Genomic DNA, 16,179 nt, shown 5'->3' with positions numbered 1-16,179 from the left:
TCAGGCATTTAATCTTTATAGAACCCTACAAAATAGCTAGGATTTGTTTTGTTTTGAAGATAAGAAGATTGAGGTTCAAAAGATTAAGACATTTTATTCACTAGCCATGTAGAAGGCTGGTCCATTGCCCAGAACTGTGCTGAATTAGAGGCCAAATGACCACAACTTTGTCCCCAGAACCTGTGAATACAACCTGGAAAACTGAAAATGGTCTCAGAAGATTTGGTGAAGAATTTTAAGATAAGAAGATTATATTGGATTATCTAATGGGGAGGGTCAATGTGATCACCAGGATCCTTAAAAGAGGGAGTAGTCAGGAGAACAGTTTGGGTTAGAGGAGATGTGACAGAAACAGCAAGAATGGAAATGACAGGGAGAGAGGCCCCAGCTAAGATTTGCATATGGTTTTTAAAGTCTAGAAGAGGCAAGGAGACAGATGCTTCCCTCCAGGCTTCCAGAAACCAATAGAGACAGCTTTACAAACCCCTTGGTCTTAGATCTCTGGCCTTCAGGATGTAAGACAACCCATTTGTGTGGCTTTGAGCTGAGCCATAGAGCCTGTGGGAATCTGGGGTAGCCATGACAGTGCTCTTTTTTGCCTCTCTCCTTCCATGGTCTTTACATCTCACACTCTTAAGGCAGTGATTTGACACAGAACATTCAAGACATATTTGCTAAGTGAATTGCTAGAGGAGGAGATTTTCCTTTGAGGGTTTTCCTTCTTGCACCACTGAAAGTCCTGGCCAAGAGAACATAGCCTTGCTCAGGAAATAGGTGGGCAGAAGCACCCCAGTATACTTGAAGCAAAAGTTAATTCCTTATTGCCAAGTTAGGTGGATGAGTTAGTTATTATCTGAAGTTTATTCTGGACTTCTGATTGTACCCCTAGAAAACACACACACACACACACACACACACACACACACACACACACACACACACACACACACACACACACACACACACACACACACACACACACACACACACACACACACACACACACACACACACACACACCAACCCTAACTTCTATCTGTGATTTAGAGCCTCAGGAACTGAAAGGAAGGAGAAAGAAACTGGCTTTTATGTCAACTTAGAATCTTTTTTCCATTCTTTACAGCAGTGCATTAAGCATTGCAAATGATCTCATTGAAATTATAAGCAACATTAGTTGAGATGAGCAGAGATTATATTTTATAATCTCATTCCTTTATTAAATGATTTCATGACCAATTGGAATAACAAATACACATATACAAAGTACAAATGCAGTTTCACATACCTTTCTTCTGAAACCACAATGGGCCATTCTTTAAATAAAGAAGATGACATTTTCTATATCAGTGTGTCAATAAAGAAAAACCTTTCCAAGTTAATAGAGTCAATACTTCATAGCTTAGCTGCTTAAAAAATGAAGTTTCACAATGGCTCATCATGCCTCAAGGATTATTTCCCCTTTTAGTGTCCCAGTTTCTCTGGCCAGTTAAAATCCTTCCCTTAGAAATCAGAAGTCTCTAAAATAGCTTCCAATTTGTGTGTGTGTGTGTATGTGTGCCAGTCCTGGGGCTTGAACTCAAGAGCCTGGGCACCGTCCCTGAGATATTTTGCTCAAGGCTAGTGTTCTATCACCTGAGCTACAGCTCCACTTTTGTCTTTGTGTGATAACTTGGAGATAAAGGGTCTCATACAGACTTTTCTGCCCAGACTTGTTTTGAACCACACTCCTTAGATTTCAACCTCTTAAGTAGCTAGGATTACAGGCATAAGCTACCAGCTCCTGACAAATTCTGATCTTTTATAACAAGTAGTACACAAGCAGAAAGATGGTCAAAACTCAATTGCAAACAGTTATTTAGAACTCAATCTCAAATTCGTGCTTGTGGTGGTCATCTATTTGTAGTTGATCAAAAATAAATTACTGGGTAGATCTAGACTAAGATCAGTCATCGTCCTCAGTCTAGACTTTTTGATTAGATTGACAAATCCTGGCCTTCTCAGTTTGCCTGGTTTGGCAGCCAAGGTTCACAGTGGTCGTGGTGGTTTTAGAATCTGAATAAATCACACATCCCAGACGTCTATTGAGACCACCAGAAACTCAATTTATTTGTGACCTGAGACAGGATTTTATTGCTTCCCAGATTAACAGTTTAAAATGTTTTGCTTTTTCTGCCTCCAGGGTATTAGTTTGATGTATGATGCAGAGAGATTATTAAATCTTCGCTGCCTCCCAAAGATGTAAATTAAACTACGGCACCTCCTTAGCCACCTTCCTGGTACAAGCTGGGGATTTATTATTAACCTGTCACTCTTGCATGGTCATCAAAACAAGTAGCACCATGATTAATTATGCCTGTCTACTTAAGGGTACTTGTCATCCCAAACTTTGGGAAGACAGAATATTATAAAGTCTCTCAATTTCTTTGCAAAGTCCTATGAGGACTTTTAGAGGACCAATCATTTATATGTCTGCATTGGAAAGAAAGGTGGCATCCATGTAATTCTACATTATTCTATCAACTTTAAATGAAGCTACATTTCCTTTGCCAGGTCACGGATATTACACTGGCTGATTCATTTGGACATCTTCCAAATGAACACATACTAAAATTCTTATCAGTTCTGTTACAGTTCAATGCAACAAAGACAGCGTTTGTTAGGTTCTTTCTATGTAGGAAGCAGGAAATATGAATGCATTTATTTCTTCATGCAATATTTATTTAATGTCTTCTGTGGGCCAGTACTGGGTCTATCGTTCATGATCAAACAGTAAACAATCCTTGCCCTCATTGGTTTTATAGCCTTGTTACTTCCAGAGCACTTCTCTCTCCATATTATGAACAAGGAGGAATGAAGAGACAATAAGAACCTGAATGCAAAATGGGGAGCGGTGTCTCCCTTTGAAGGAAAGTTTACACAAAATAGACTCTTACTAAGCTAATTCAAGTTTAATGGGGAAGAGCTCCTTTCCTTATCCTGACCCAATATGGATTTACAGACAGCATTGCAGTAAAGCCATGGCATTTCACATTTTTTTTCTGTCTACCTATCATATTCCAGGTCATCTGGTTTGTGGCATAATCACGGATGCAGGCAACTTTGAAATGAACTTTGTAGACATGGCTGCCCAGCCACTGATCTGCCAAAGAAAATGTCACCTTACAGGATAATCATTTTTTAAGCTATATATAGATTCCTTGTCATATTCTTATCTTTTTAAAAGTTTTCATTACAGAAATTGTCAAACCTACAAAAAAAGATGAAAAATGGAAAGAAAATAAACCCCCACATAACGATTCCCTTGCTTCAAGAATTGTGAGTACTTTGTTATTTTTTTAATCTATCATCTATCTCTTTAATCCTTTTTGTTTTAAAAATAAATCCTGCCACACCATTCACCTCTAAATAAATCAGAATGTATCTTTAGTATAGATAACTATAGATATTACTGAATATATATATATATATGTATGACTACAGTGTAATTGCAGTACCTAAAGTAACAATAATTATCTTAAATGTTTCTACCAAATATATGGTCTAAAAATATTTCAGATTGAAAAAGAACTCAAAGTCTACACATTATATAGTTTGATGCGTCTTTCATTGACATCTTTTCTCCTTATATCCTTTAGTATCTCACCGAAATAATCACCAATATTTTTTATCTACAATAGCTATCTGTCAAAACCTGACATATAATCCTGGTAAAAGTTCGCTGTGCAGTATTTTCAAGATAAATGACCAATAGATAGATAGTGCAGAGAAGTCCTTGTGTGAAGTGGGTGCTCAATACTTGGGAACCAGGAAAATACTTACTGTATTGGTTGAAGATATCAAGGGTAAAAAGGATGAACCGTTTTCTGGATTCCACTTGGGAGGTAGCATGCAGGAGAGAATGGCCTCTTACCTTTTCCACTGAAAAAACTTGAATCACAAGCCAACAAATTTTCTTGGATGCAGCAAAGAATTGAGGTTCGGGAAAAAAAAAAAAACAATTAAAATTTGAAGATAAAGAGTACATGCAGGAAGATAGGAAATGAAAGCTCTTCTTTACTTGAGGAAGTCGAACAACAACAGTAAAGACTCACCTAGATTTAAAAAAAATTAAAAATCGGTCAAGTGAATTCTGGATAGTGACATCACAAATATAGACTCTAAATACAGAGACTCACACCAACCTGACTTCTCTCTACAGACCCAATGGAACTCATTGCTTGAAGTGAGCAATATGGTTCCCATAAGATGATTTGCTCTTGCTCCAGGTTGCAGCCTTGTAATTATAAGCAAGTGTCTTCATTTAGGGTGGAGGTAGGTCCTATCCTGCAAGGCTCTGTTTTTCAGGGATGTATTGATATTTCCTTTTTTGGCAGGGGTGGGGGTGGGGGGAGAAGGGTACTGTATCTAAATATTTGGTATTTAGTTTGGATTCTGTTGGCCTTATTGTTATTCAATGGTCTGATCTGTCCCCTTTTAGTAGTGGTAGAGATCAAGGCCACAAGAGGAGTCTGCTTACTTAGAAGACTCTAGTATAAAACCATTCCAACAGATACATAAACACAAGAAATATGAAACAGCCATGCAATATGACTCCTCCACCAGGTTTTTAACTCTTCATTTAAAAAACCCCCAAATACCAGTGACTGAAATGCTGAAAAAAGGACTCAAGAAATCTAATTTCAAACTGACCAATGACCTCAAGGGAGATACCAATAAACAGATGAATGAAGTAATGAGGCAAAGACAGATTATGAAAAAGAAATGGAAATCTTGGAAATAAAAAGCACACACATATACCATGCGTATACTCTCTCTCTCTCTCTCTCACACACACACACATACACAGTAGAATAGACTAAAGCAGAAGAAAGAATGGGAGTGAACATTACACTTAGATAGCAACAAGGGAAGAAGACAATCATGACCACAATTTTCAACAAGCACTAACTTTAAGCAAAAAAAAAAAAAAAAAAAAAAAACAACAAACTAAAAGACAATGCCCAGGCCCTGAGATCAAATCCCCAAACCTGGAAAGAGACAAACAACAACACAGTGAAAGAGAAAGAATAAAACTAAAAAATCGTTGGTGTAGACAAGGAGCTGAGATCAGACTAACAGTATATAAAATCTAACCAGTGAAATTATTGCAGAAATTTCCCCAAATCTAGGAATTTATATGACTAACAAAGTACAGGAGGAATTTAGAAACCCAAGTAGTGACAACCAGAAAAGAGTTCCATGTCATATTATAGTTAAAATTCCAATAGTACAGAACAAAGAAAGAATGGAAGGTTGCAAGAGGAATTTGCCAAGTTATTTACAAAAGCACACCTACTAGAGTAACAGCAGACATCTCTATAGAGTCCCTAAGATACAGGAGATCATGGCCTGATACATCCTAAATTCTCAAAGTAAATAATGGCCCAGTTAGACTACCATAATCTAGTAGTTAGACTACTATAGTTATCCTTTAAAACTGATGGGGAATAAAGACCTTCCAAAATAAGCAAAGTAAATCAATGAATGACTACTAAAACAGTTCTGGAGAGGATGCTTAAAGGAATCCTACACAGAAAAGAGCAAGACAGAAACTCAGAGCCACAGAGTTCATGAAAGAATAAATCCCACTAAAAGGACAAATCCTTTTTTAAAATGAGAATTAAGATCAAACATTATTAACTCAATAATCCAGCAAAATTCAAAGATAAATAGAGGAGAATGAAAAGAATGGAGTAAACAAATCAATTGGGGGATGAGAATAGGAATTAGCTTTGTGCTAATTTAAAATGAATCCTAAATGTAAATGGTCTTAACTCTCCAATTAACAGATGCAGACTGGCTAGTTGGATTTAAAAGCAAGATCCAATTGCTTGTTGTCTACAAGAAATTTGTCTCAACTGGTAAAGACATAGACTAAAAGGACAGAAAATAATATTCCAAGTAAAAAGAATCTCAAAGCAAGCTAGAATAGTTACACTCATCTGATAAAGCAATTAATCAGAAGAGATAAGGAAAAATTACTACATACTAACAAATGGAACAACTCTTTAAGAATTACTATAAATATGTCCTTGATGGAGTTCTAAAATAATTTTTATGGTGTGTGTGTGTGTGTGTGTGTGTGTTGCTGAGAATCCCAGGGCTTTGTACATGAGGCCACTTTTCCTGAGCTCTGAGTAGGTGAAGGAATTGAGCAAGACTACATACAATTCTGGCTTCATGCTGATATAGAAGGGTTGTCTCCAAGAGAAGCCTTTGTGTGATTGAGCTGAAAACTCAGGTTGTGCATTTTTTATAGAACATCCTTTTTACTTAAAAAAAAAAAAAAAAAAACACCTGGCAGCAGATGCCAGTGCCCCACACCTGTAATCCTAACTACTTAGGAAGCTAAGATCTAAGGATGACAGTTGGAAGCCAGACAAGGCAGGAAAGTTCATGAGGCTCCTATCTCCAACTAGCCACTAAAAAGCCAGAAATGGAGCTGTGACTCAAGTGGCATAGCACTAACCTTTAGCAAAAAAAAAAAAAAAAAAAAAGCTCAAGAATAGGGCCAAGGCTCTGAGTTCGAAGCCTCAGGACAGGCACAAAGAAAGAAATACACACCACAAATGCTTTTCTTTGAAAAGTATCACAATTACAAATCTCAAGACTTATGAAAAAATTAAAAATGGTAACTATCTTGATAAGTAATGCAAAACAGCTGGGCACTGGTGGCTCATGCCTTTAATCCTGGCTACTCAGGAGGCTAATATCTGAGGATCACGGTTCAAAGCCAGCCTGGGCAGGAAAGTCCATGAAACTCTTATCTCCAATTAACCACCAGGAAACTGGAAGTGGTGCTGTGGCTCAAGTGGTAGAGTGTTTGCCTTGAGCTTAATTGCTCAGGGACAGAGCTCAGTCCCAGAATTCAAGCCCCATGACCGACAAAAAAAAAAAAAAAAAATGCAAAACATACATCTCTCATAGTACCAGGAAATGAACCCAGTGCTAGGCAAGTATCTATCATTTGAGCCACCTTGCCAGTCCTTCTGTTTTTGATTTTGAGATAAGCTACTTTTTGCCTGAGCTAGCCTCAAATTTTGATCCTTCTGATATGGCCTCTCCCAAGTAGATAGAATTATAGGTGTGTACCACATGTCCATGTTTGTGTTTTTATAGCATTTAGCTTCTTTGGCAAGAGAAATTGCTTTAAATATTAGTACTTACCATCTCATCATCTCAGTTCAGTTTGAACCTTTCTCAAGTCCTATCACATATCTAAAGTAGTATGAATCCAAAATCCCAGATGGACAGCAATTGATTCTAAAATATTTTGAAGTATATCCTAATATATTCCAGTGATACAGATTCTAACAGAGTCATGTTAAAACTACTAATCACTCAATACTTTTTGAGGAGCTTAAAACAGTCCATAACAGCATTTGGATCCAGGCTTTCAAATTCAGCCGAATTAAATGGTTAAAATAAATCAAAGAAATTGACTTATTACCAATAAAGCATGAGGTCCATCCCGTGCAAAACTGGTTTTTTTAATCAGTCTTCCACATAATACTAGTTTTGCTCCCAAAAAGTCCCTAGTAGAACATGAGCTTTTTTCCTCCACACTCCACTCTACTTCTTGTGAAGCTCTTCCATAAATATTATCACATTATGGAATAAATTTTAATACAACTCAAAGGAAATGAAGGAACATTAACTCCCATTCAAACCTTCCTTAAGAGTGAGTTTCCAAGTTAGATTTTTAACCCCCATGTGTTCCTTTTTAGAAGATGAAATGTGCCTGTTGAATTTTTTTTTTTGGGGGGGGTGCTGGTCGTGGGGCCTCAACTCTGGGCCTGGGCACTGTCCCTCAGCTCTTCAGCTCAAGGCTAGCACTCTACCACTTGAGCCACAGCACCACTTCCAGCTTTTTCTGTTTATGTGGTGCTGAGGAATCGAACCCAGGGCCTCATTAATGCAAGGCAAGCACTCCACCACTGAGCCACCTTCTCAGCCTGCTGCTGAAGATTTTATTCATGAATCTATAATGGAATTCAAAAATAGCAAAATATAAAAAAATTCTGATTATCAGCCAAATACATCAAAGATTTAGTGTATTTTTTATATAGCTATAAAAATACCTAAAATGCATTTGTAAGACATTCTTTGCTTTGTGGAACTTGCCATTAAAGCTTCCTTGTATTATTAAATACATATGCAAAAGAAATCAAATGTGACTAATAAAATCTCACAGCTAACATTTTGGTAAAGTGCTTTATTTATACTGATAAAAAATTAAAGATTACAAAATTAACTGCTGAACCATCATTTTGAAAATATCAAATTTTTCAGTATTCACTATGTACATCAATCACATTTGTAATTGCCCCATATGAGATTATAAATTATATCTTAAAATCTAATAAAAATCTTTTCATTCAGTGGTTGTTTTCTGGAAGTTAAAAATCAAAACATTGCTAAATGAAGCTTTTCATGATACAGAAGTGTTACCAGATATAAATTTTCATTGTTTTAAACATGATCTTTGGTTTGAAGCTGTCCTGTTATTAGTTGGATGGTTATAATTAGGAAAACCTTCACAAAAGAGCATACTAGTTTTATCTGAACCATACAAGTAAACTGGTCCAATGGTCTAAATGGCACATCTTATCAAGAAACCTGGTACAGAGTTCCCTGAAAGCCATATGTGACATGTTGCATGCTCAAGTAAATTTCACTGCTAAGGAGTAACTCGCTTCCTTTTCATAAATGACCTCTTCCACTTAATTAACAGCATTAGTCAATGAGAGGAAATTTGTCAGGAAAAAACCCTAAGAGAAGGCACAAGGTGCAAATCTTAAAACAGATAAATTCAACCAAAGAACATATGCAAGCATGGACCCACGCAAGCACACGGAGCCCTCATGTTTAAAGGCTGAATAGAATCTGTCACAGGAAGAACTTTTATGCCTATGAATGAGTGTATGCACCCTAGAGATCAGAATAGAATTAATGAAAAGATGCAAAAGTCACCCTTTCTCCAGAATGAAAGGTATGAAACAAACAGAAAAGGTAACACTGAAAACTATTAAGTCATAAAACTGGTCTTAGAAAGGATATGCTCAATTTCATAACTGTAGGTTGCTGATGAGTTCTCTCTCTACTTGGATAATCAAATGCAAATGTCTTTTAGCAATGGCAGCATTCAAATCCCACAAAAAATCAAGCAGTGCCCCCTTAAGTAGCACCTCCATTGGCACAAACTGTAGAACCTGTTGGGGTGCATTAGAGTTAAGCAAGGTGCTCAACAACTCATTCACATTCTGCAGATACTGAAAAACTGGATTTGGAAGATTCTGATAACCAACACATAGCAGAACAGCACAGGTCCTCAGGGGCCCAGAGGGTGTAGGACAAGAAAATGTGACAAATCTAAAACAACTGTGGAGTATAAAGATCAAGCCAGCCATAAATCTTGTTAAACAAGAAAGTATAGGCAAGATCAGACTATCCCCTGTATGAAGCTGCTGTAATGAATGCAGAAGGCAGTCTAAAAACAAATGCTGGTAGGATGGGTCTCCATCATGAAGCAACGAACAGCTGTAAGTCATGAGTTCAGCTGATTCCAAGAGCTGAACATCCAAAGGTCCATGCATTTTGACATCACAGAGAGTTGGTAAACCCACAAGCAGGCACTTTATTTGGTCACTGGGTTCTATAATCTGCTCTTCCTGAAGGCACTTGGTAAGGCTAAGCAACTCAGAAAATATCAGTTCTTCAGAAAAAATGTGACAGGAACAACAATACTGCTGTTTCGGCTTAAACTTGGAATTCACACTCAAAGCTTCTCCTAAGGACTTTTCAATTGCTTCATTAAGAGTCTTTAAAATTTCACCATCACAGAAAGGCGAACACTTGACCTTTGGCAGTTTCTTTCCTTCTAAAATATGCCATAAGTGGCACTCAAGGTTAGACGCTGTCCCTTCTAAAAGAGAGTTTTGCCCAGGATGGTACACAACATGTTCTTCAGCCCAACTATTAAAGTATCCTTTGGCTATTTTATCTTTCCATGAAAGCGTTTCCAGCATCTTCCTTTCATTATAGGTTTTAAAGTATTTGTTCCTTTGCCCAAACCATTTTGTATTTGTACTACAACCAATGTTAGATTTCTTTACTAACCAGTTATTTCTGCAAAGAGGCTTCAGTTGGAATTTTTGCATAAAGTATTGTACAGCACAATTTCTTAAGTTATTCAGTTTTGCTTGTTCCCCTTTGCCCATGCATTCAAATAGACGGATATTCTCAGAAATAGTCTCTAGCTGGTATTTATGAAAAAATGCACAACATTCTTCATGACTTTTAAGAAAAGATTCAGGAATCGCATGATGGGGAAAGAGAGCTTTTCTGGTCATTTCAGTCCCAAAATTCAGCACCATTCTAGATAAGAGAGGATGAATGGCTTCTCTCCCCTTGTAACAGAGACACACGACATAGACTTCTGAGTTTCCTGCCTTGCTAGTAGCAGGTTTGAAAACATGGACTTGTTCAAAGGAACAGTTTAGCAGGTACATCAGGTTTATGGAACAATGTTCAAACAAAGTAAACATCTTTAAGACAAAAGAACCGCCGTTTCCAAGAGTGGTCAGAGCAGTGACAACTTCACAGTAATGCAAAGAAGAAACTAAAGTTTCTTGTTCACCTGGATTTCCTTGGCAATCAAAACTCCCATCTGCGGTGATCAAGTGAATGGTGGCCATGTTGCTTAGGAAATCCTGAAGTCCAGTCAGGTATTTCAGGGTCATGATATCACCAGTGTTATCTGGACCAAAGTACCACCAATGTAAGGTATTTGCAATAAGCCGGTCATCCATAATCATTATCAGATTGTCATTTGCTTCATGGTATGGATTCAGAGTGTTAGCTACCCAACTCCAATCACAAGGGAAATGATGTGACTTTAAATAGTGATTGAGACTAGCTATAAAAGCTCCAGGAGCCTCACAAAGATGTAGAGAATTCAGTTTTCCAGTATGAAAAGCTTCCTGTGGAATAAGTGGGAAGCTACACAAAATCTCATGGAATTTACACCATGCTTGAGTACAAAGTTCAGCATTCACAGACTTTCGTACATGAGAAATAATTTTTCCTGCTTTGTTAGTGAAAGCAGTGTGCTCATGCCACTCATCTAGTTTCTTATCACTCAGGAGGTTTTTTACTTCATTTAGGGAATTCTTCAAATCAAGAAATGCATTAAATTCTGTGTGGTCACAGGTGAAAATCTCACTGGGGTCTGGTAACTGCCACTCGTTATTAAGTGGCTTGCAGTAAGAAAAGTTCTTGGCAAAAAGTTCAAAAATGTCAGCAACAACATCTGGGCTAAAAGTTTCAGAACTTGATAACTGTTGAACTGGAGGCTTCTTGCACTTACTCATTTTCAAATCGAATGAAAACCTAGGGAAAGAAAATACAAAATAAAATGAGTCAACTTTATTGTAAGTAAATTATCATGCATAAATCTGATCATACTTATAATGTCAAATAAAATGGGAAGCTAAGAGCACATTTCTATTATAAAATAAGGCAATATGTACTACAGAATGAATAAAGGCAGGTTTAAATTCCAGCTCTATTACTTACAGCTTAATAAATGGCCTGGGAAAATTACTTTGTAGTCTAGGATTCTGTTCTTCCTATCAAATACATTGACATATTGCTTTCTGGAAGAAGAAAGAAAACACAAATGACATATAAAAATCATATACAAAATATCAGTAAATGACAGCTCTTGTCACTGTAACTCAGAACTCAAAAAAGTTTTCTATCATATGGACACACACACACACACACACACACACACACACACACACACACACACACACACACACACACACACACACACACACACACACACACACACACACACACACACACACACACACACGTGTGCGCGCGCGCAAATCCCTGGACATGACCCTTAATCAAGCTATAACAAGTGACTCTGAGATGGTTTTAGTTCCCTTCAAGAGAGGATGCTCCACCTGAACAGGTTACTGCCCCTCCTTTGAGGCCTCTTTGCCATCAGCCCCTTATATACCTAGGACTGCTAAACATATCTTCTATCCAGATTTCACTGAGATGTGTATTTTGGTGGTACCAATCATGTATACAGGCCATCAAAGTACCATTCATTGCTACAGTTGGGTCTGAAATGTCCCAAAAGGCCTATGTGATAAAGATTTGGTCTCTGGATGGTACTGGCTATTGAGAGGGAGTGGAACCTTAAAGAAGTGGGAACTGTTAGAAAGAAGTTAAGTTACTGGTAGTATGACCTTGAAAGGGATACTGACAACCTGGCCACTTCCTCTCTGCTTCCTGGTGGCCATCAGGTGAACAATTCTCCTCCATATGCATGTCTCACCACAGGACCATAGGCAATGGCCCAACTGGCCAGAAACTGAAATTATTTTTGTTCTTTCTTCTAATTAGTACGTATTTCCTAATTAATTTCCATGTATGTGTACAATATATTCCAATCAAGCTACTGTCCTCTATCATTCTTTTGTATCCCCTCCTTGAACTGTGAGCCAAAATAAAGTTTTCCTCCTTTTAAGTTGCATAACTGATAGATTTTTGTCACAGCAATAGGAAGCTAATACACTCACCAAAAACTATAGCCTCCTCCTTCTTAATGCTGAAAAATTACCAATAGCTCCTTGTGGCATGTCTCTAAACTAGACTCCAGCCTCTCATGAGAGTTGTCAGACAACTCCATGCTTTTACTATAAAATCTTATTATTTCTTCTTGCCACTAAAACACACTTGAGCTCTAAATGGAAAAAATAACCTTACTGAATACAGCAACTGTCACTCTATGTTTTGTATTATAACACTGCCAAAGAAATAAATAATAGGCCCGGTGCCAGTGGCTCACACGTGTAATCCTAGCTACTCAGGAGGCTGAGATCTGAGGATCACGGCTCAAAGCCAGCTTGGGAAGGAAAGTCTGTGAGACTCTTATCTCCAATAAGCCACTAGAAAACCGGAAGTGGCACTATGGCTCAAACGGTAGCGCGCTCACCTTGAGCTGCAGAGTGCAGGGACAGCGCCCAAGCCCAGAGTTCAAGTCCCACAACCGAAAAAAAAAAGAAAAGAAATAAATAAAAAATATTTGTCTCCAGGAGAGGAAAAAGGCTGTAAGAGAAAGAAGCATGGTTTAATGGCATAGTATGGAAAAGTTCTAAGTTCCAACACCTATTCAATGCATTCTATATTTTTTTTTTAAATCTGAATTTGATAAATGTGAAAAAAAACTGACAATAGCCATCCCACAAAAAGCAAGTTATAGGATTAAAATGGGGGAAAATGTGTGCTACCACAGTAATTTAATATTATTCTTCTAGCACAATTTTTTCAACTTTTTTATGTTACATTTCCAAGTTCACCTATTCTACCAGTCTATAATCTCCCTGAAGTTAACAACTATCTTCTTAGGTTCACTTCTGACTGCCAAAACATATTTACAAACTGCATGTAGATAGGTTAACAGTCAAAATTGTAAAAAAACAAAAAAAAAAAACAAAAAAAAACATTAAAATACCCATTTCTAACCTTACTGGTAGAAAGTGTATTTAGAAAATTTTCTGAAACTTTTAGAAAATTTTATGCATTCACTGCACCCTAAATAAGGGAAAAGAAAAGCTTATTTTAACAATTTAAACTGTCTTGACTTAGTGCTTGCTGTAAACTATAATCATGTTTAGGTCTCAAAATGTCTTCTATCTGGGAAAAGGTCTAGGTTTTAGTCATTAAGCTCACATACTGGTTAATGGCTGTAGTTAACCTTACCTGAACTAAATAGATAATTACCTTCATATGAGGACAATCGAAGGGATTCGGAACTACACTTTGGCTGTGTTGCCACCTAATTTTTATTATTACTCATCCTTACTCATTACCCACCAATCACACAAGCCTTCCTGTGGTTCACCGAAGACATCAGGCACATTCTAAGCCAAAATCCTTTACAGTGGGTGATCCCTCTATCTGAAATGATCTTCCCCAGGTATCTGCATAGCCAGTTCCCTCATCTTTTTCCAGTAAGGCTCAACTGTAACTTACTCCGTGAAGCCTACCAGGATATACTTATTTACAATTGCACCTTATACTCCTTTCTTGTGCTTTCTTCTTTCTCAGCACCCATTTCCTTCTAAAGTTATCCCTAACTTATTCATACTTCCTGTTTATTGTCCTCCAAACTAGAATATAAGCTCCATAGGGCAGGACTGTAGTTTTATTTACTTACCTATCACCTCCAAGAGGTTTGAGCAGTGCCTACTACACTATAAAGCACTTACTGAATAAATGGCTGGATACCATACTTAGCACAAGAAGCAATTATCTGATCATGTTCTGAATAGGTCATAATTATGCATTTCAACTTCAACACACTTCAAAGGAGGACTTAAAAAAATAAAACAGCTTGTGGCTTACAGGTTGAATAGACCAGTCGGTCCCTTTTATTAAACACCCCACGGAGTGTGGTATCATAATTCTGCTGGGTGGCCCAGTACCTATTTAGTATGTGCTTTCCTGTCCAAAGCCACAGAGAGGGCATACTCTTGAAATCAGTGGGCTTCATACAAAATCCACAAGATCGCAACAAGTCGTTGCCTGTCCAGTTACCATACAGGAGTTTGGTTGTTTCCTACAACTCCTTCTCCGAGGAACTGGGAAAACGAACGGTATGAGTGCAGAGCTTACGGTGGCTGGGGGGGGTGCTAAGGCCCAAGCCCCCCACCCGCACAGCCCTGGCTCCCAGCCCCCGCCTCTGCCCCGGGCCCTTCGCCCATCACCTCCTCTGAGGCCAAGGACCCCGGCCCGTCGCCCAACCCCTCCTCTGAGGCCCAGGAACCCGGCCAGTCGCCGATTACCTCCGGCCTGGGATACTCAACTCCGGGCAGGCCTCACTTCACCTGCTCCACTCCCACTTTCGCTGCTGGCAGCAGCTTCTTGGGGTGCTCACTCTTTCGGGTTCGCGATGGTCCCCAGCCGCAAAGGGCAAAGGAAGCACACTGAGAAGGGGGAGCCGGAAAAGCGGACCGTCCTCGCGGCGCTGGGACTCTCCTCTCTCCTCCAGGCCGCGCCCCGCCGAACGCCAGCTGACGGCGGCCATAGGACCGAGACACAGCGCGCACGCGCAGTCTAAGCTAGGCTGACGTCAGTACGTCAACGGTACGTACGACCGCTACTTTCCACACCTTTACTCCGCGAGCTACTGGAACCGGGAAACGCCTACACCTCACCGCATCGCGGTCGCCATGGTAATAGAAGCTGCGCGCGCAGAGGGAGCTTCTTTTAGCCGCGCCTTGGAGAGCTGGAGTGGCTGTGGTGGGCGGAGCCTGCCCCCTCTCTGACGCGCTGGCTCCGCCCACTTCGTCCTTGGAGTCAAATATTTTTCTAATGCAGCTGGACAAGTTTAAAAGCCAAACTAGAGAGATTGAGAAAACACTGTGAATGCATCCGTCAGTAAGAAACAGACAAAACTTAGAAGAATAAAGATTTCACCAGGCAATCAAAAAAAACAAAACAAAAAAGGAAAAAGAATCAAATAGCCAATATCAAAATAACCAAGAATCAGGTAGCCAATTCTTTAGCCTCTTATTAAAAACAAAAACAAATGGGGTTAGGGCATGGTGGCACAACCTATAATCCATCATAGCACTGATGGAGGAGGTTTCCAAGTTCAAGGCCAGCCTGGGCTGCATATGGAGACCCTATCTAAAAAGCAAAAAACAAAAAGGGAAACCAAAAGCCGGGCACCAGTGGCTCATGCCTGTAATCTTAGCTGCTCAGGAGGCTGAGATCTGAGGATCGTGGTTGGCAGCCTGGAGGAAATGCTGGAAGGGGTGCAGTGGCTCAAGTGGTAGAGTACTCGCTTTGAGCAAAAGCACTTCAGGGATCAAACCCAGGCCCAGAGTTCAAACCCCAGGAACTAAAAGAAAAAAGAGGAGGATCTGAAGTGAAAACAAAGTTTTCCTCTTACCTAATTTAGAAGATATTAAAAAGACTGATTATGTCCATTGCTGGTGGGAATTCAGATAAAGACATTCATATGTAGAACAATTAGCATAAACTTTCCAGAAGATAAAATACTCATGTACTTTCATCCAGCACTGTCAACTCCTGGCAATATATCCTTAG

General features: G+C 38.9%; 1 protein-coding gene across 5 annotated transcripts; it reads right to left on the bottom strand.

Annotated features, from left to right (window-relative positions):
* Window positions 1-8,259: 8,259 nt before the first annotated feature.
* Cmtr2 (cap methyltransferase 2) lies at window positions 8,260-15,183 on the bottom strand. Of its 5 annotated transcripts, none has more exons than XM_070026242.1 (4): window positions 14,910-15,183; window positions 13,058-13,170; window positions 11,617-11,696; window positions 8,260-11,430 (listed from the first exon to the last, which is right to left on the bottom strand). In XM_070026242.1, exon 4 carries the CDS (start codon window positions 11,409-11,411, stop codon window positions 9,108-9,110), a length of 2,304 nt encoding a protein of 767 aa, XP_069882343.1. In that variant the 5' UTR covers window positions 11,412-11,430; window positions 11,617-11,696; window positions 13,058-13,170; window positions 14,910-15,183; the 3' UTR covers window positions 8,260-9,107. The 5 variants fall into 5 exon arrangements, with proteins under 5 accessions (XP_069882343.1, XP_069882345.1, XP_069882344.1 ...); XM_070026244.1 differs by having other exon boundaries at window positions 14,952-15,183; XM_070026243.1 differs by lacking the exon at window positions 13,058-13,170.
* Between the last annotated feature and the right edge of the window lie 996 nt (window positions 15,184-16,179).

The sequence above is a fragment of the Dipodomys merriami genome, unplaced genomic scaffold, assembly GCF_024711535.1.
Source record: "Dipodomys merriami isolate MVZ:Mamm:240054 unplaced genomic scaffold, mDipMer1.0.p SCAF_176, whole genome shotgun sequence".
In the NCBI taxonomy this organism is placed as follows: domain Eukaryota; kingdom Metazoa; phylum Chordata; class Mammalia; order Rodentia; family Heteromyidae; genus Dipodomys; species Dipodomys merriami.
The sequence above is the reverse complement of the archived record's forward strand: the minus strand, read 5'-3'. Positions and strand labels throughout refer to the sequence as shown.

What these genes read in the sequence shown, in the direction of transcription:
- Cmtr2 (XM_070026242.1), bottom strand. Translation starts at nt 11,411, where the DNA reads ATGAGTAAGTGCAAGAAGCCTCCAGTTCAACAGTTATCAAGTTCTGAA.